This window comes from Apium graveolens, chromosome 4, assembly GCF_009905375.1.
Source record: "Apium graveolens cultivar Ventura chromosome 4, ASM990537v1, whole genome shotgun sequence".
NCBI classification, from domain to species: domain Eukaryota; kingdom Viridiplantae; phylum Streptophyta; class Magnoliopsida; order Apiales; family Apiaceae; genus Apium; species Apium graveolens.
The window spans coordinates 247493403-247513337 of NC_133650.1; the positions used below are offsets into that span (position 1 = coordinate 247493403).

Genomic DNA, 19935 nt, shown 5'->3' on the forward strand with positions numbered 1-19935 from the left:
ACTGGTCTATCTTTTTAGAAGGTTCTAAGATCGAACCATCACTTATTGTAATCTTACGCCATTTATTTATAGACATGCCATCAATTCTTGACGCTCTTGATCTCTGAGCTAAACCATCATAACCCTTCATGTTGAGCGCACTAATAATATCAGGTAATGTACTCATCTCATGATAATATTCTTATATTACATTCAAATATTCCTTAATAGAATAAAAATCCTTAAGGGTATATTTGGCACTATTTCTGCTGAATTCGTTATTAATACGATATTCACATCCTCATTGGTAAAATGACATTGTCAACTAGTTTGGGCCAATAACCTCAACTGTATACTAATAATTAGACTTTATGGTCCTCACATGTGATGCCCCTTCACGGGCAACCTATAAAGAAATACGAGTAACCAGACTCGTGTAATCACAATGAACATATGGTGTTGGTAATATCGTCTTTACCCCAAATGCTCTGGAGACAGCTCCAAGTTCTACATCCACATCCTTGCCAAATCAAATATGATTCTATTTTTCTCCTCATCATTCTAATAATCTCCAATGGTCCTATTAGTCATGCTTTAATACCTCAAATATACACTTATCCTCACCTACCGATTGGGCTACATCCGGTAGTCCAATGATGAACTCTATATGAGCTCTTACGCAATCTCGCATCTAGACAAAATCCTAACACTCTCGTCTCTAAATACTATAACTTAATGCTCTGATACCATTTCTGTAACGCCCCCAAATCCGGGGTCAGGAATCTGGGTCGTCACGCAATCCTTCAATCATGTGTAACCTGCATTAACTCAATAATCCGATAATTCCATATCACAGATCCCCAATCTCACACATTCACAAGTTATAGCCTTAGAAACGACGTACAACAAGTATCATCTGGTATTAAAACTCAAATGTACTTTACAGGATCTCAAACAATTATTCATAACCTCTACATGAAGTTACAATAATTACGACTGATATCTTATACCTATCAGATACTCTGGCACACCTGAAACAAAGCTGCTAGGGATTCTCCCCATGACTGCAAGCGACTAAGTCTCACACCGGCATACTGGTTATCTGTTGTGTTGTGTCATTTAAAAGAAAGCAAGAGTGAGCTATAATGCCCAGCATAATAATGTATAGTGTGAAAATGACTGTATGATAAACTCATGTAAAACATCATATATGATAATTACATTTTATTCAAAAATAGTTTTCCTTGGTGACACACACCTTCTCATGAAAACAATTCTTTAGTGGATTTTATTATTCTGCGAATACTTAATGGTAAACCCAGCAACTAGGCTTGGGTTACGGTATTACATCACAATTCCAATTGGAAGAATTTGGACACTTGTTGGAGCCACCGTATACGATGATCAGTCGTAATACGATAATAGTAACCTTTTCTACTAGTAGAAGGACGACACCTTCGTATCCCGGTTATCACCCATGCCGCATATGGGCTATGTGTCCTCATTTCGGGTATACACACACTTCGCAGGTCCGTAGGTACATATTGTACAGTCTCCTACGATACTAGTAGTCTATCCAATACACGAAGTACTTAGATCCTACCCCTCCCTTGTCCTTTAGGAGATCCTATCATATCTCGAGAACTCGAACCACATCGAAGTTCCCCCAAGCATTTTGCTTGTTGATAGGCATAACTTTACTTTATATATATATATATGTACTTCCGAAAGTTTTCGGAGGGAGTACTAAGGATGTGAGTTGACCGTTGTCAATAGATAATTAAATAAGGGGGAAAAGTTTCTCCTTGAAACTATATTCAAAATATTAAATAAGTCGGGATAATATTCTCCAACGATCAGAAATTATTTGAATAATTTTCGAAATCAGAAAGTAATTTAAATCCGGTTCTATGATTTTTAAATCATAAATAAACCCTTTAATAAATAATAATTAATTAAATAATAATCGATAAAAAATTAAACCTCGAATGAGTTTACTCTTGTAAAATAATATTTAAAATAATATTCCTCAACTAGTTTCTGTCTACATAGTTAATAATCTTTAATGTTTAATCAGGTTTGAAATAAATAATCGTTGGAGTATACTACTCCCATAATAAAGGATTAGGTATATAGTATTTATTATTGGAACCATAAAATATAGTTGAGGGAATATGATCGTTGGAAAATCGTTTTAACAAAAGTTCGAGGTATTTTAAGTTTCGTAAGTGGACGTTAAGTCCCTTTAAAACGTACTATTATGGACTTGTAATCGTCCTATAATATCACCTGAATGATTCCCGGGTTTTCATCTTAAAAACAAAACTGACCGACTCTCGGTCTTACAACTTATACATCACGCTCTATTATAGCGTTAATATTCTAATTAAAACACCTCCGGAATACTTCCGGGTTTTCATCAATTTTTACTGACCAATCCTCGGTCTAAAATATATACACGCCACGCTACTCGCTAGCGTTAACGTTCTCAATTATAAACTCCTTCGAGATACCTCCGGGTTTTTATAAGCTTACACCGACCGAATCTCGGTCTAAATATAACATTTCGAACTTGGTATGAACATATACTAGAAATTATCAACAATTGAGTAATGTAATACATCTCAAACTTCGTAAAAAAATTTAAAGCAATCTCATGCATATATCACAGTTTTATAAAATATTCACAACACAACAGTTCTTAAAAGGTAGGTTTTGAAAACTTTCATGGGCATCTCGAGGTGGAGGATGCTCTAGGTTCCGCTCGGAAATCTATAATCATAACATAATTCACTTCGTTAGGTCCCGTTCTAATTTACGGCTACCCGCACTCATGTGTTAATTATTATGCACCCTCTCAATTTGTACAACCCTTATTATTCCTTTAAGTCCCTGTTCACATCATGGTCACTTCATTTTTCTAAGTACCTTAGGGTCATTTTCATTATCGCCGTCGGCTCCGCTTATGGATTCTACGGTTTCTAATCGCGCGGTCTCGGCTCCGATATTTTTATAAAATTGAAATATCATTATTTTCACTTGCAATTTTTATGGAAGTTAAGAAACTCAATATGTTACGCTCTGTAAAAATTTCATGATTAATGAACACTTTTAAGTCAATCCTTTATATTTTCAAAGTTCATAATTCGTAGCAGTTTTTGTCACGTAAATCACTTTTAGTAAAACGGCCATAACTTTTGATCCGTAAATCAGAATCAAGCGATTCAAGCGCCTAAACGATCCTTATAAAATTTTCTATCATAATCAAGGGTTATTTTTTAAGAAACTATAGTTTACATCTTCGGGACTTTCTGCAGAAACTTAAAGTTACGATTTGTTCGTTTTAACGGAATTACGTTACGATCGGAGTTTCATTTACGCCCTAAATCTTTATACAACCACCAACAATCATCATATCATCATCAACACACAAACTTCTCTCAATAACATCATGTTCTTAAGGCAACACCAATCAACCTTAAATCTACTTAGCCAAACATCAAGATTTCAACAACATCACCTCTAAAACTAGGTTTACAACTACATACTAAATGGATCTTGAAATTGAATCTTAAATAAAGTTGGGTCAAAGATTTTTACCTTTCTTAAAATCTTGAGATGTGTTCTTGAGGATGGTGGAGTCTTGGAAGTGTTTGGTATGATTTTTGGAACCTAAAACCACCATTGAAATCAAGAAACCAAAGAAGAGTTACTATTCATACTATTCACTAGTAACTTTCTTAATTTTATTTCACCCATCAAACCTTGATAAAAAGAGATCAAAGAATTTTCTTACCTTAGTTTGGTTGTTAGGAAGATTTAGAATTAATGGGATGATTTTACCATGGCTAGAACTTGAGATTTTGAATTATATTTCTTGGCTTGGATGAAATGGTCGAATGGAAGCAATGTGGAAGGGGGGGTTTTATGCTTGCTTCCTTGGGTGCTTCTAGGAAAATATGTTGGTTGCTTCTTGGAAATGAGGTTGTGATAGCTTGTGATATCTTATATTGATTGATATCTTCTAGTTTAGGATCCTAGGTTTATTCTTATTTCCAAATCCATGGACAAGAAAACTAGCTAGCCTTGTAGTTTGTAAGCTAATCTACTTAACTTAGTCGTTTAGCTCACTATTTTCTTAGCCATGGTTGATCATCCTATCTCTAGCTCACTATTTGATAAAGTAACCATGGTTATTTTCTTACCATGGTTAGTTAGTGTGTTACGTTTATTTAATCATTTGCGCGTTCGCTCGGTCGCTTAAACGTTTTCAAAATACTTTCTCGTAAATGGTTCGCGACGTAATTCCTTTCGTATTTATTCCTTATGTTTTGAATTATCATACTTGGATATAAATCCGTAGGGTTTTAAATTCGTTATTATATTATGATTCCCGTAATCCTCGATGATTCGTAAATATGGTCGTTTTTCAAAGTTCGTTTTCTTCGAAATCTAATAGCGTTTACATACACTCATTTGGTACGTATAATCAAGTTATCAATTCCGAAACTCATTTTCTCATGCACAACATAGTGTGGGCTAAAATGTTTTTCCCCATCCGCCAGGGTTACTATTCATTAAACGTTTTACAAGGTCTCAAAAATTCAAGTTATTATATTACTATTCATAAAGGTCTTTTATCGATGTCAAAAATTTGGGTTCTTACAATCAGCCTCAGGCTCAGAGGCCTTCGGCCGATTCTCCCTAGTTAACTCCAGAGAAGGAGTGGGAGAATGAGAGGGAGAAGGGATAGGCGGCCGGGTATCGGCGTCCTCAGGACTAGAAGTCCCAGTCGCTGCCCTCTCTAAGGCCAGCTTTTCTTCAGCCTTCTTTTGCTTCCTTTCCAAGAGGGCCTGTCGGGAAGACACTGCAAGACATAAAACAGAGGAAAAGTCAGGTGTTGAAGCAACATGACGTAATAAATATATGAACAGAAAAATAAAATCATGTAAAGACAAGGTGTTACCACTACCCCATAGGGGAAGAGCCAGTCTTTATCGCGACTACTGGCCAACGGGACCATAGGCAGTTTCAGGGATACCAAGGCCCCATAGTTTATCGCCTCTTCGGAAGACAGCTCCGGCATTACCAAGCAAGTTGGTTTGACTTCTCGCCAAACACCGAACTCCTCCAGGTACATGTCAGATATATAACACCAGTGAGTGTGGCTTTTCTTGTTGCTGGAGTTGGTGGCACTCCAATCTCCTCGGCCGATGGTATAAAACCCCAGACTTTTCCCATTTCTCCGGAAGTCGTGGTGGAATCAGAAAAGGCTCTCCTCGGCCGGCCCTGCGGCCGATGGTATAAATCCCGGACTTTTCCCATTTCTCCGGAAGTCGTGGTGAAATCAGAAAAAGGCGGGTAGACGACTTGACATCGTTCGCCAAACAACGACACTGAAATGCATTAATATGGATGAATCCATTCAGATCCATCTGGGCGAAGGCAATCTTCATCTGCCGGAGCAGAGGTTTTAACAATTTCAAGAGAGGGACCCGAAAACCACACTTCAAACCCGCTTTGAAAATCCCAATAACACAACCTCCGCAACTCGAAGGAATGGGAGGGCAACGGTAGATACGATCCGAACTCTTCGGTTAATATAGATGATAATCACCCCTCAGAATTTGGTATTTGTTATAAATGGTCTCTATATCTGAGGGTCTCAACTGCGTCGGGTTGTTCGATGCAGGAAATGAAGCAATATCGCTGAAGTGGGCCGGACTACTTGGTACCAAAGGCCCCCGGCGTGTAACTGATCCATAATCCTGCATCTGAGAATGAGGACAGATTAGCCGTGTACTCGGACCATATAGTCAAAGATAAAAAAAAATTAAATGAATGCGGCCGAGTACAACAGGCCAGGATCGGTTCGGGGGCTTAAGGGATCGACTCCCAAAGTGTGTTCCGAAGCTTGGGTATCCAGAAGGACGCCCAAGACTCACAACACACTTGCATGCCATTTTTAAATCCCGAAAAGGCCCCAAGTAAAAAAAGAGAGAAGAAGAAACAGAGTAAATACTGAAGATTGTTCTAAAGGTCGAAGACTGTTCTAAAAGCTTGAACACTATGAAGAATGTTCAAAATCCACAAACAAACTGTTTTTGCCTCCCCTGAAGACCCTAAAGCAAGATTCTAAAGAAAGGGAGAAAAAGGAGAAGAAAATAAGAGAAAGGACATAAAAACGCGTCCTGGTAATCCCCTGCACTACCACAGAAGATGCATGCAAAGCATATGCCCAAAAAACTAAAAAATAAAAAATAACATAAAACATTAAAGGAAAAGGAGATCTGCTTACTTGTGGTTGGAAAATGTGGAAGCTGTTGGTAGAACTGTGATCTCGTGTTACCCGTAATTGCTTGCTTGGAAATGATGCCTTTCTTTTTGCAGTGAGTTTGTAGTTACGGAGAAATGTAAAGTGAATAGTTGTAATGAAAGGAAGCTATATATGTGGAAAACAAGGGCATGACCCTTGGGATCTTTGATCCAAGAGACGTTGGTTTTTAAACCAACGGTTGAGATCAAACCGTTTGAAATTCAACGATCAAGATGAGATTTGGGTGTTTCGAGACGGGACAATTGTCATCATTAAGGCAGGTACGGTTTCCCAAGCGACGCTCACCACTGAAGACAGGTCGTGGGTTGAAGCGTTTGGACTTCACCTCAGAAATCCATTCTCAGCCGAAACCTAAGGACATGTTGGAGGCCCACTACGTTAAGCCCATGTTTCGAGTTGGGCCGAAGTAGAATCGGCATGATGTGGGCCGAAGATCCGGAGCAGCCCGGTAATCAAGACGACAAAGTCTCCTGTCCACAACGTCCACTATCCCTGAATAGTGGAACAAGCCGAATGTAGTGGGGAGGGACGTTAACTCAGTTCAGATGATATATACAGGAGGAGAAGTTCAATTTCACACAGACAGACATCAATACTATCTTGTATTCTAAATTACCCATACTTAAAACCGATTAACTTATTCTCACACCGGAGGTGAATCGGGGGATCATCCCTCGCATTCTTTTCTTTGCAGGCCGAAGTTTACTTCTCTGAACGAGGACGAGGTCAGCAGAAATTAGGTTATAACATTAAGTATTAACTGTAACTTCAAACAAAATAATACTATATTTTTTCAAACTGTGTACTTTGCCATTTTAAATGTATAAGATAAGTGTAGTTGGAAAAGAAATTTCGCTTAATTGTACCATTCTTATTTCGGGGTTCTTAATTTTCATGAATACTTATGTGATTATATATATATATCATTATTTCGTTACATATCTAAACTGAATTTACACGAAAATAATCTCAATGTTTTGAATATGATCTTCATGTATTTTAACTCTTCACAATGTTAACGTTGGTAAGTTTGATACTGAATCGAGTCGAATCAAATAAATACAATTTTTATATTTGTATTCGAGTCAAAGTATATTAAAAATTTAATTAAAATATAGATCCAATCTAAATGAATATTTATTGTCCGAATTCAATCAAACCAATGCTATTACTTATTACCTCACATCCCGTGCGATATACATATTTTTATTAATATTAATATTTTTATAATTAATTTATAAATAATTTGATAAAAATTTGATATAAATAATTAAATACTAAAATAAAATTTGTGTTGGGTAGATTCGAATTTGAGTTTTTTTATATAAATAATAATATAAATATTTGTTGTTGGGAGGAATTCAAACGTGTTTGAGTATTGAATATTTTTAATATTTAAATTTAACGATTCTGATCATTTGATGAAAAAGATTCGCCGATAACAAAAGTTTGAGAGGGGATAACAAAAATGGAGATCGAATGAATTCATAACCAATTCCGTTATAGATTGTATTTTTGATGGAAGGAAGTTAAGAAAAAACTGAAAGATAAAAGAGTGTCGGGCAGTGATTGGCTCCAAGCTAACTTGGGGAGGCAAGTTAAACGGGTTGAAACACAAGTTATCAAGGGGATGTGATGTTCTGGAAGTAATGAAAGGCTGCCCACGCGCTAGCAACTTAAGTTTCCTATGCACAAGTTTAAAATAATAATATACTCCTCACAAATTTCATTTAAGCACGTCGTCTTCATAGAACCACAAATACATACGATACGTATATACTTTAGTGTGTCTATATAAACCTCACCCCCGCTCTTCATTTCCCTCTTCTTCTTCTTCTTCTTCTTCTCTTCCCTCTCCTCGTTATACAATATATACACACAGTACGTACACGCATTCTTGTATCTAACACCACGTTTTCATCCTCCCTCCCTCCCTCCAATATCTAGGGCTTTGCTGTTCCCAAGGTAAACGAATTACAGATCTCATTATCTTTTATTATTTTTCTTCCTCATTTCAATAAGCTTTATTCACAACAACTTCGTTTCATTTACTCTCAGTCAGTAAGTTTATGTTTAGTTTTTCAAGTATGCAGAGAATTAAGTTTGATTCTTGTTTATTCAGTTTGTGATGTTACTGCATAATATTTGTTTTTTTTTTGTTGAATAATATAGTCTTATTTTTTCGGTTATTTCTGTTTTGAGTCTCTATTGTTGACATTGTCTCAATTTGTTCTATTGTTGACATTGTCTCAAATTGTTCTTGTTTCACTTTTTAGAATTAGTCACCGTAGACAACCATAACAGTCTTCCTTTTCAAAATTCCACTGTATCCTGCTACAAATCAATTTCCCCTAAGCTATGAATATTGCGGTAATAGTTTACTGCAAAACAAATTTAGTCGTGCTTAGCAAATATTTAAAATATAACAAGTTTAGTCGGTTATCAATTGCTAAGCTAAATATCTGGTATAGCGACAGATAACCTTATTTCGTGTTTCCTGCTCCATTTGATATGTTTTTAGCCATACAAATGCTTTCTGGTGGGTACATAATTATTTTACCTCTCATTCTTCCCATGCTTCGGTGTAGGTCCGGTTTATAATATGTGGTTCCATATGTTTTTTGTTCCTGTCCCTTTTGTGGTTTTATTACTTTAATACTTTTAATTATTGGCTGCAAATATTTCTCTTCCTAGAATCTGGTTGTGTGGTGGGGCTATTAAATTTTTCCTTAGCTGTTTCATTTCTGGAACAGGACTCATAATTGGAGTTCATGGCAATATGTCTGTCTGTTATCTTTAGATTCTTTCGTGCGGTCAAATCAATTTCCCGTCAATACAACTGTTCAGTTTTTTTTCCTGTTCTGTTTTTGATAGCCGTTTCAATTACTTTAGGTCTGATCTTATGAGGTGGTCGGGATGTTAATTTAACGTTATCTGTTCAATAGAAACGGAACCTTGTGTCATGAATTGAGATTAGTGAGACTGAAGTCTAGTAGTTAATAGATCCTCTAAGAAGATAGGTGCAGATGACTGAGATCTATATGGATGGCGACACTTGTTGCTTCTTTGATATTTAAAATTGTTAATATCATTCCGGACGCAGAGGTGAAAATTTGCAACTGCACCTTATTTATTCCTTTCTGCATTGGAAAATTTACGATTGTAATTGTTCGGTGTGAACTACTATGTGTTAGTGTTTGGTACTTAACAAGTTAACATCATGGTGCAGCATTAGTGCATTCGACAACTAAAACTTTGAAGATAATTATATAAATAAGGCTTATTTGCAAATTTAAAACGGAGTTTTGTATGGTTGACCAACCTCCATAATGGGCTATAACAATTTATGCACTTCTATTTGCAGCTGTTTCTTCTCTGCTTGATCCATACAAAGTTGTGGGGTTTGACTACTTAAGATAGTTCAATTTTGGTTGGAAGAACTGTTATCTGTTGGATATTAAAGTACAATAAGCATATACTTGGACCTTTGTTTGATATCACTTTTAGCCGATACAAACTTTATAACTGATCAAAGATTCTGTATCTGATGGAATTGGAGACTAATCACACTGCTTCAGTCCTCACTAAATCTGCCTCAATGAACAACTCAAGGCTAGGACTTCATTCTGCTTTGCTGCCATATTCTCCCCCAGGTGCAGTTTTCTCGTCAAGTCTCTTCTTGACAATTCCAAGGAAAAAGACAGGCCTACTCGACGATGTACTGTCCACCTGTTGGTTGGATGCCATGAAATCATCATCTCCCACTCACAAGTTAGCCAAAGATTCCAGCACCGAACCAACCGATGATGATATTTCCCATCGCAATTGGATGGTAATTAAATTGTATTACATTTTTCTAACATATGTTTGCCTACAAGATCTTTTTTCCCCTGTATTAGCACCTAACTTGTGCTCCCCTTCCGGTTTTATGCAGCTCAAGTATCCATCTGCGCTTACATACTTTGAGAAGATAACAAGTTATGCAAAGGGCAAAAAAATAGTTTTGTTTCTGGACTATGATGGGACTTTATCACCCATAGTAGACAACCCAGATCAAGCCTTTATGTCCAATCATGTGAGAATCTACTCCGTGGTCCTGTCTATATCGTTGGAATAATTTTCACAGTTCCAAGTTGGTTTCTGAATATTTAAAGTAAATAATAAATTAATTTCTAACATTTCTTCTGCATAATTAATGACATCTTCAGATGCGCTTGGCTGTTAAAAATGTGGCAAAATACTTCCCGACAGCAATCATTAGTGGGAGAAGTCGTGACAAGGTACTTGCCTGGTGAATGATGTGATACCGATAACAGTTTTGCATTCGAAATTATAATTTTTTTGATTATTTAATACACTCTATTACCAGGTACTAGAGTTTGTTGGGCTAACAGAACTCTATTATGCCGGTAGCCATGGTATGGATATAATGGGCCCTGTTCGACCCAATACTACTGGTCAGACTAATTGTATTAGGTCCACTGACAAACAGGTGATAATTGTAGTCATGTTTTCTCTGAAGAAGTATCTGGAAACCCTTTAACGCTCTTCTTGCTTATTTAGTGATTGTTTTTGTTGTGATGACAGGGTAAAGAAGTTAACTTGTTCCAGCCTGCTAGTGAATTCTTACCCATGATTGATGAGGTATACTACTGGAATATGATATCGATAATGTTTAAGTTGTCATTCATTTCTTTCTGTATGATTGAAGTATCACTTGATTATTATGTTCGAGCAGGTTTTTAGATCCCTTGTTGATATTACTAAAGAAATAGAAGGAGCCACTGTCGAGAACAATAAATTTTGCGTCTCTGTTCATTACCGTAATGTGAATGAGAAGGTGGGAGTTGTTTCCAAGTCAAATAGTTTAAAAAATTAAAGCTACTCTTCTTTGGTAAAGAATTATATTGACGGTTGTTCTTCGCTGTCATTGCAGAGTTGGACAACGATTGCGGGATCTGTTCATGAAATCATGTTGAACTACCCTCGACTTCGATTAACCCATGGGCGAAAGGTTTACCTTTAAACCAGTTTGGACATAGCTATGTGCACTTGCAGTATATTTGTAAAATTTATTCTAATTAATTTTTCCATCATTTTTTGTAGGTTTTAGAGGTCCGACCCGTGCTTAATTGGGATAAAGGGAAGGCTGTGGAGTTCTTACTTGAATCTTTAGGTGAGTCATGTCTCTTGCTGAAGATTCATGTAACCTGATTAACTATTAGAATAACGGTTACATGTTTTTTTATTTTTGTAAAAAAGCTAACTGGTTTTTGCAATAATGATGTAGGGCTAAGTAATTGTGACAACGTACTCCCCATATATGTTGGAGATGATCGAACTGATGAAGATGCATTCAAGGTAATCTTAGCAAGCGATTTATAAACTTTCGATAGGTCTGGACATTAAAAAAATTCTCAGCATGCATTAAAAGAACTTTTAATCGATTGTTTACAGGTTCTAAGAGAGGGTAAGCGAGGTTTTGGTATATTGGTGTCTTCTGCGCCCAAAGAAAGCAATGCATTCTACTCTCTCAGAGACCCGTCAGAGGTAATTCTATTCTTTAGATTAGGAGTGGTGGTGTGTAAGCATGAGGCCGGTCTTAGAAGACCTTAATTATTAACTATACAGTCTTTATTTCTCAAAGACCATGTTCTCAAAGACCATGGCGTACTTTCTAGTTAGCGGAAGAATGGGCTCTGCCATATTTGCCTTCTGAAGGGTATAGAGGGACTAAAAGAAATAGTGCCGTGAGTGCAGAACTAGTAGCTGTGAGAATTATAAAATTAAAAAAACAGGCAATATTTTCAAGTTTATGTCCACCAACACTAAATGTTGCTTTAAATACCGAGTACTGCTATCCTTAGTCCCTTGCAATCATATTTCTGTCCTCTGGCTGTGTTTCTGAATTCTGATTACTATATTGTGTGTTCATCTTCTTCCTCGTATATGTGCAGGTCTTGGAATTCCTCAAGTCGCTTGTGATGTGGAAGAAAGCAAGTGCTCTACGATTGTGAAGAAATATATAAAATGGCAAGCGTTTTTTTCCTAGTTCTTGCATTAAAGATATTGCTGGTGTCGGAGTAGAGGTGCACATACGAAGCTGTGGATCTATTATTTTGCAGACTTTCTATTGGTACCAAGGATGTCCACACCATGTTGTAATTACATAGCAGTGTTTTCATTTATGTTATTTTTAGTATTTTTGGTTATTAGGCTTCCTTAAAGGCAGCCTGTTATTTTAAGTTTTGATATTAAAGTTTTGGGGGGTGGGGAAAGCTATTATTTCATTTCTTTGTTGGTAATTGTATAGTTATTTAGTTAGGATAATTATACAATGTCATCCTTCAGGACATGAATTTTGAAGTGTGGATAGCCTTTGCAGCTGCTAATTGAATTTTGAAATAGGAGTATGAATTTTCTTTTACTGTAATTCCGTTTACTTCCTCGGATTTTTTTCAGATATTAATTGGTGGTTCCTGAAATTGAAATACGAAAGTTATAAAGTTAGAAACTCGTTGTTTACTTGAATTATTTCAAATATTAATTGGTGATTCCTGAAATTGAAATACAAGAGTTAGAGACACAGCGTCTTGCAAAAATTTCATATAAACAAGTAAAGATTACGAGTATAAAACAGAGATACGAGATCTCTGTAAAATATCATTTTGTACGTGTTAGATAAACCAGACAATTCATCTGTATATAAAAATTGGCTAAATTCATCTGTAAGTGTTAAATTGGCTAATATCATTTTGGACCATTTTTCAACGCGTATGATTTGTAAGGACAGCAGGATTTGATTAGCTATTGTTGTCAATTATATTTCAGAACCCAATTACTGCTTCCGACCCTCTCATTTTTTTTACATACTTGACACGTATTTTAAGACAACTATAAAATATAGTTCCGTTTCATTTTTAAAATTTTCTTTTTATATAAAAATTTGAATATTATATTTTTATTTAAAAGAAAGAAATTATAAAAAAAAATTCTGCAACTATATTTAATAAAAACATTAAAGTGTATTCCGAGTAGTATTTTTTAACCCAATGATTTGACTAGATACTACTAGCAAATATAACTCCAATGTCGTTATCATTTAATGACCAACCTTAACCTTACACGTGCGATTGAAAAATTATTTCTAATTTCTATTACATATTTTATTTGTAAAATATTTTTCTTTCTGAAAATATGCATTTGTATTCATTTAAGTAAAAAACTAATAATAAATAGGTTAAAGTATAAAAAAATGCTTAAAAACCATCAAATTTAATATGTTTAAATATTAAAAAATTGGTACAAATGAAAAATTATCAAATTTGTAATAATCCTATATGAAAAATGTAGTAAGATATACATACCATAAGAATTATACAAACAAAAAGAATATGCCATACAAATTATACAAAAAAAAGAATTAATCTCATACTATTACCACGTACCCCTAAACTCTTATCAAAATAAATACAAAATGAGTGTCATGATATATGACGAAATTTAATTTCAAAAAGAATTATATATGTTACGCCAAGATTCTTTTGGCATGAAGGAACAACCTTCGACCTGTCACGAATGTCCTTCAGATACTACCTGAAAGATAAGAGAATGCGAGAAATTATACCCCCGATTTACCTCCGGTGTAAGAATAAATGATCTGGATGTAGAGTAAATTTTGTGAATATAAAAAGGTCGAGAAAATACGAGAGTACGTGAGTATGTGAATATAATTGTCTTTATCTTACTTTCCCCGGGATATTTTACATCCAGTCTCACCATAAATGTTCGTATATTATAACTAGAGTATTTTATATCCAATCTCACCATAAATGTTTGTCCGTTATGTCTGGAGTAAGGGAGGACGTTGTAGAACTGAAATTGGGGCATTATGATTGGGGAGATCCCAACAGTAAGGGGAGTGATGGGTTTCGGCCTATAGAACTTTGTAGTTCTTCGGTCTATGGGCACGTTGGGCCTTCGGCACAATAGTATGGTCGTCCAATGGGTCTTTGTTTATCGGGCCTTACTGTGCTCATAGCTAACATATCCATGTGCTTCGGCTGGGCCTTCGGTCGGGCCGATGGACATCGATCTTAGCCCATATTGGGGTGAGTAAACCTTCGGACGATCATTCGATTTTGCCTCGATTTCGTTCGTCCACGTGGTAGCGTCGTGGGGGTATTAATGGAGACAACTGTCCATCATGTCGTTTCATAGCACCATCCTAGTTATTAATTTCCGACCGTTTGCATCTGGGCGTCCAATTTATAAAGCCCAAGAGTGGGTTTTTGGCACCCAAACGTTTGGGTTTTTCAAGGCGCCTATATATACATCACTGTGCATCATTTCATTTTTTCTCAACTTCATTTTGCAAGCAAACACAAACAATAACAAAAAGCTCTCCAGATTTCCCAATACGGGTAGCAACAACTCTACTTTCCCCAACCACCCCATTTCAGTAAAGGAACATCTTTAGATCAGTAAGTGTTTCCCCCTCTTTTTTTTCGTTTTATTCACGGTATTTTGCATGCAAGTCTTTCCTTTCATCTTTGTTTGTGGGATGTTTTCTAGTGTTTGTTATGTGTTTGTGCATGGGGGTTTTCTGGGTAATAGTAGGTATTTTTTCTTTCATTTTGGGGGCACCCACTGGGTTTAAAGAGGGCATGCGATGTGTTCCTGGGCAAGGACTCCCTTCGGGGGGGTTTTTGGTTGTAGAACAATCTTCGGGAGCCGACCCAGGGTGCTTGATTTTTTCTTCTTCCTTTTCCTGTTGAATTTAAAGATGGCATGCGAAGGGTTCTGTGGGCAAGAACTTCCTTCGGGAAACCTTATCTGTAGAACATCCTTCAGGAGCCGACTTTGGGCGTTTTCTTGTTCGTTCGGTCTCAGGACATGTACTCGGTTCCTTGTCCCTTTAATTTTTTCTTTTTTGTTTATCCGAGTACATGGACTAATTTATCTCTTTATTTCCGAATACAGGGACATGGACCGAGCGAATACCCTCGCGGGGACTTCTACTTGTCACCCCGAGTGAACTGGGAGAGATCTCTTCGGTTCATTGGCGGTGTATCCCGCGGCTAATAACCGCTCAAAATTGTCGAAGGAGAGGGTAGGGCAAATATACTTCGACTACTCCATTCCACGAGGCTATTTCTGGTTGTACGCCGAAAAGAGCGATGAACGTATTTCTGATACTCTGGGTGTGCCGAAAGGCTACGGAGACTGTGTTGTGGGTATTTTCGAAGCAACATTCAAATGCGGTTTTCGAGTCCCTTTGTTAAATATTCTCAGGCGTCTCTTCAGCCAAATGGGGATTGCCTGGGGACAGTTGGACCGAATGGGTTCATCCATATCAACTGCTTTCACAACCAGTGCCTTCAAGCCGGGGTTCAGTCGCTCACCCGACTCTTCTGGTTCCACTACGACTTTCGGAGGAACCCTAAGAGCCCATGTTTTTACAACATTGCTCGTCGGGCCGGCTGAGCATACTGGACGACTACCAACTTAGCAACAAGACCACCCACACACACTGGTGCTTCATCAATGGGCCGAAGCTGGCCGAGCTTTCGGTGTGGCGCGAGGTAAATTCTTTGGCAATTCTGATTCCGAACTTGAGTGATGAGTAGAAGGATCTGTACGCGGCCTTAGTGGACGCGAAGGTAGACAAGTTAGGCCCCGTAGAGTTGTGGGATAAGGATTGGATCCTCAGTTTATGGGGTGGGGGAAATAATCTTTTTTCTTGTCTTTCTTTCTATTTATATAACAGCGTTTTATATTCATTTGCCTTTACTTCTTCATTCTGTCTTTATGTACTGTGTACTTTGCATTTTGCAATACTTGCTTAGACTGACCTTTCTTCTGTCTTCCTTTATCTCCAGTGCCTTCCAGAGAATCCCTTATTGTGAGGAAGAAGGCTAAGACAACCGAGAAGAGAGTTGCAGAGGAAGCAGATATTGCTAGGGCAGCCGGAAAAAAGATTATCCCAGACCCTTCGGCTGCGGAGATGGAGGAGGGGACCAAGGCCGAGAGGGAGTTCCCGCTTCAGCAGGCCCCTCCGGCTTTTAAAGACATCCAGAGGGATGACCTGGAGTATGTGGGCGAGGGAGGCCCCTCAAAGCGGCTCCGAAATCAGGACGGAGTCGTTCAGACTTTCATCCCTAAGTGGGGTGTCTTGACGACCGATTGTTAGGAATATATGTGTATTAGTTTGATGATAAGTTAAACAAAACACTTAAGTAGAAAACTAGTGTTTGTAGCCTCAACGGATAAGACCACTTTGGCTATCCATTGATGGAGTAACTTTACTTAGAAATGAGTTTAGTATTGTAACACATTTCAGTCTTTGTAATTGAGTTATAATTCTTAGAAGTTGTAGAAAATTATAAGTCATGTTGACTACTAGTGGATATGTAAATAGGAGGGCTAATTGTAAATGTTTCATGCCTTGTAATTTTGTATAAATGAAGTTGTATCAACTGGTAAATTAAAGACCTTCAACGGATGAGAAACAAAGCTTCAACGGATGTCTCTAAAGCTTCAACGGATGTCTCTAAAGCTTCAACGGATAACATCCCTCAACGGATAAGAGCATCAACGAATAAAGCCATCAATGGATGCTTAGTTCCATAGCAGTTGATAGTGACAATTCATAAGCTGACAGAGGCACATGGGTTGACAAAGACAATTGAAATGTGGTAGCCTCTTGGAGGAATCAAGAAAAAGCAGCATTTCCATTCTGGGGCAAACAAGGAAGTATTCAAAGATTCACAGATTATCTTAGATTGCATTGGATAGAGAAATGAAGAAGAAACATGTGAAGAACTATTTTATAATTGTATATTATCTTTGTCTTCACTTGTAAAACTTGGTGATAAATAAACCAAGTTGCAGCTAGTAATTATGTGTGAATTTTCAAGAGTTATTTAGAAAAATTCAGAGAGAAAATCATCTAGTTTGTACTAGGAAGCAGCTGTGAACAATTCTTTGTATCACAGATTTTCTGAAATACACATCTCTGGTGGAACAACAAATCCACCAGAAAAGTTTTAAAAGCTTCTGTGTTCTATACATTTATGTTTTGAATATACATATGTCTACACTTGCTTAAAGCAATTCACACACATCTGTTCATTATACACATAGCCTTTGAAACTGCTCAAAACTTTAAAAAGTTTTGAGATTTACATTCAACCCCCTTCTATAAATCTCATTGTTAGTTCCTTGGGAATAACAATTGGTATCAGAGCAAGCTCTTGACATACAAAGAGTTTAAAGATCTATTCTACTAACATCATGAGTAAGAAGGATATTGGAGTGAAGATTCCAATCCTGGAAATGGATAATTATCATCACTGGAAAGTGAAGATGCATCTACATCTTCTCTCTCAAGATGAAAGCTACATAAACTGCATTGAGAATGGCCCTCACATCCCTCATAAAGTGGCCATAGCTGCTATTGCCACAGTTGCTGTTGGACAGTCTATTCCCAAGCCAAGAGCAGAATGGACTCCTAAAGATATTGAAGAGGTTCACAAGGACAAGAAGGCCATGAACATTCTGTTTAATGGCCTAGACAAAGATATGTTTGATAATGTCATTAATAGCCTCTCTGCTAAGGAAATTTGGGATACTGTACAACTTATCTGTGAAGGTACTGAGCAAGTTAGAGAAAACAAAATGCAGCTTCTCATTCAACAATATGAATATTTTCATTCTGAAGAAGGAGAATCATTGAATGATACTTTCAATAGATATCATAAACTGTTGAATGGATTGAAGCTGTATGGCAGAGTGTACCAAGTCAAGGATTCCAACTTAAAATTTCTAAGGTCTCTACCAAAGGAATGGAAGCCTATGACTGTTTCACTAAGGAATTCTCAAGATTATAAGGACTTCACACTTGAAAGATTATATGGAATTTTGAAGACCTGTGAACTTGAGATGGAGCAAGATGAGCTGTTGGAGAAGGGAAAGAGAAAAGGTGGATCAGTTGCACTTGTAGCTGAAAATGAGAGAACTGAAGCCAGGAATGAAGAAAAGACAATGCCAAGTCTCAAAATTGGCACAAGCAAATCAGAATCAAGCAAGAGAAAGGAGCAAGCAGCTGAGGTTGAAGACAATTCCAGTCAAGATGACTCTGATGATGTTGATGAACATCTGGCCTTTCGGTCCAGAAGATTTGCAAAGATGAATGAAATTCAAGAAAAACACTAGAACCACTAAGCCAAACAAGAACATGGTGGACAATTCTAAGTTCAAGTGTTATAACTGTGGCACAAGTGGACACTTTGCAAGTGAGTGCAGAAAGCCAACTTCTGAAAAGAAGAAATTTGAGCAAGTGGATTACAAAAAGAAATATTTCGAATTGCTCAAACAAAAGGAAAGGGCTTTTTTGACTCAGAAAAATGACTGGGCAGCTGATGGAGCCAATGAAGATGATGATATGGAGTATGTCAACTTAGCCCTGATGGCTAATTCTGATGAGAATGAAACTAGTTCATCAAGCAACCAGGTAATCACTACTGACCTCTCTCAGCTTTCTAAAGATGAATGCAATGAAGCTATAAATGATATGTCTATTGAATTGTATCATTTACGTGTTTCCCTTAAATCACTGACTAAAGAGAACATGAGAATTAAAGATAATAATATGTTCTTAAGTGATAGGAATGCTATGTTAGAGGGTAAGGTAATTGAGCTTGAAAAGATTGAAATCAAATGCTTATCTGTTGAGAGTGAACTAGAAGAGTCTGTTAAGAAAGTAGAAATTCTTTCTAAACAACTAGAACGTGAGCAAGAGGTAATCAAGGCCTGGAAAACATCGAGGGATGTTACTGCTCAAATTGTCAAAGTTCAAGGAATTGAATCATTCTGTGAGAATGCCTGGAAGAAAAACAAAAAGGAAATGGAATTGGTTGATGGACTGTCAACGGATGTGGAATCAACGGATGATGAAAGTCATCCATTGAAGGAAGAAAATGAGCATCCGTTGAAGGGTCATTAGTTGAAACAGGCAAATGATTCTAAAAAGGATAATTTGGAAAATCTCAGTAAGAAGTTTGGTTCAACTTCCAAGAACTTTGTCAAAGAAGAAGCTAGCACATCCAAAGATGCTAGTAAGGTGAATATAGGGCACATGACTTTAGATCAGTTGAAGAATAGGCTTAAGTTGGTTGAGGATAAAAAGGAAATCAAAAGAAAATCCAATAAAAATGGGAAGGTAGGGATTAACAAACATAACAATTACACACCTGATAAGTATGCCCCTAGAAAAAGTTGTGTTCAATGTAGTAGTGTTAATCATCTATCTGCTAACTGCAAATCTGTTAAGAATGCTCCCATGCCTTTAACTCCTTCCATGCCTAACATGTCTATGTTACTATTGCATGCCATGCCTGTTCTGTCTCCACAGAATCCTCATGAACATTTTGCAAACATGCCATATGTTAATAATCCTTATTTTGCTGCATTTAGTATACCTCAAATGCCATACAACATGCCTATGTGGAATAACATGTTTGCACAATCCATGCCTTATCAAATTTAACCAAATGTGCTAAATGATTCTGTGACTAACCCTACACTTCAACCATCTACATATGAGACCAAGGTTGACT

At 37.0% G+C, this 19935-nt stretch overlaps 1 protein-coding gene across 1 annotated transcript; it reads left to right on the plus strand.

The window, feature by feature from the left end:
- The first annotated feature begins 8066 nt into the window (after nucleotides 1-8066).
- Nucleotides 8067-12749, plus strand: LOC141720789 (trehalose-phosphate phosphatase A-like). Its single transcript, XM_074523405.1, has 12 exons — nucleotides 8067-8281; nucleotides 9681-10148; nucleotides 10251-10391; nucleotides 10525-10596; nucleotides 10686-10808; nucleotides 10904-10960; nucleotides 11055-11156; nucleotides 11253-11330; nucleotides 11423-11492; nucleotides 11607-11677; nucleotides 11774-11866; nucleotides 12274-12749. The coding sequence occupies exons 2-12, from the start codon at nucleotides 9864-9866 to the stop codon at nucleotides 12331-12333; spliced, it is 1152 nt and encodes a 383-aa protein (XP_074379506.1). The 5' UTR covers nucleotides 8067-8281; nucleotides 9681-9863; the 3' UTR covers nucleotides 12334-12749.
- The last annotated feature ends 7186 nt before the right edge of the window (nucleotides 12750-19935 follow it).

Coding starts and splice junctions, on each gene's coding strand:
- LOC141720789 (XM_074523405.1), top strand. CDS start 9,864: ATGGAATTGGAGACTAATCACACTGCTTCAGTCCTCACTAAATCTGCC. Junction 10,809..10,903: donor TTAGGTCCACTGACAAACAG/GTGATAATTGTA, acceptor TTGTGATGACAG/GGTAAAGAAGTTAACTTGTT. Junction 11,331..11,422: donor GATTAACCCATGGGCGAAAG/GTTTACCTTTAA, acceptor CATTTTTTGTAG/GTTTTAGAGGTCCGACCCGT.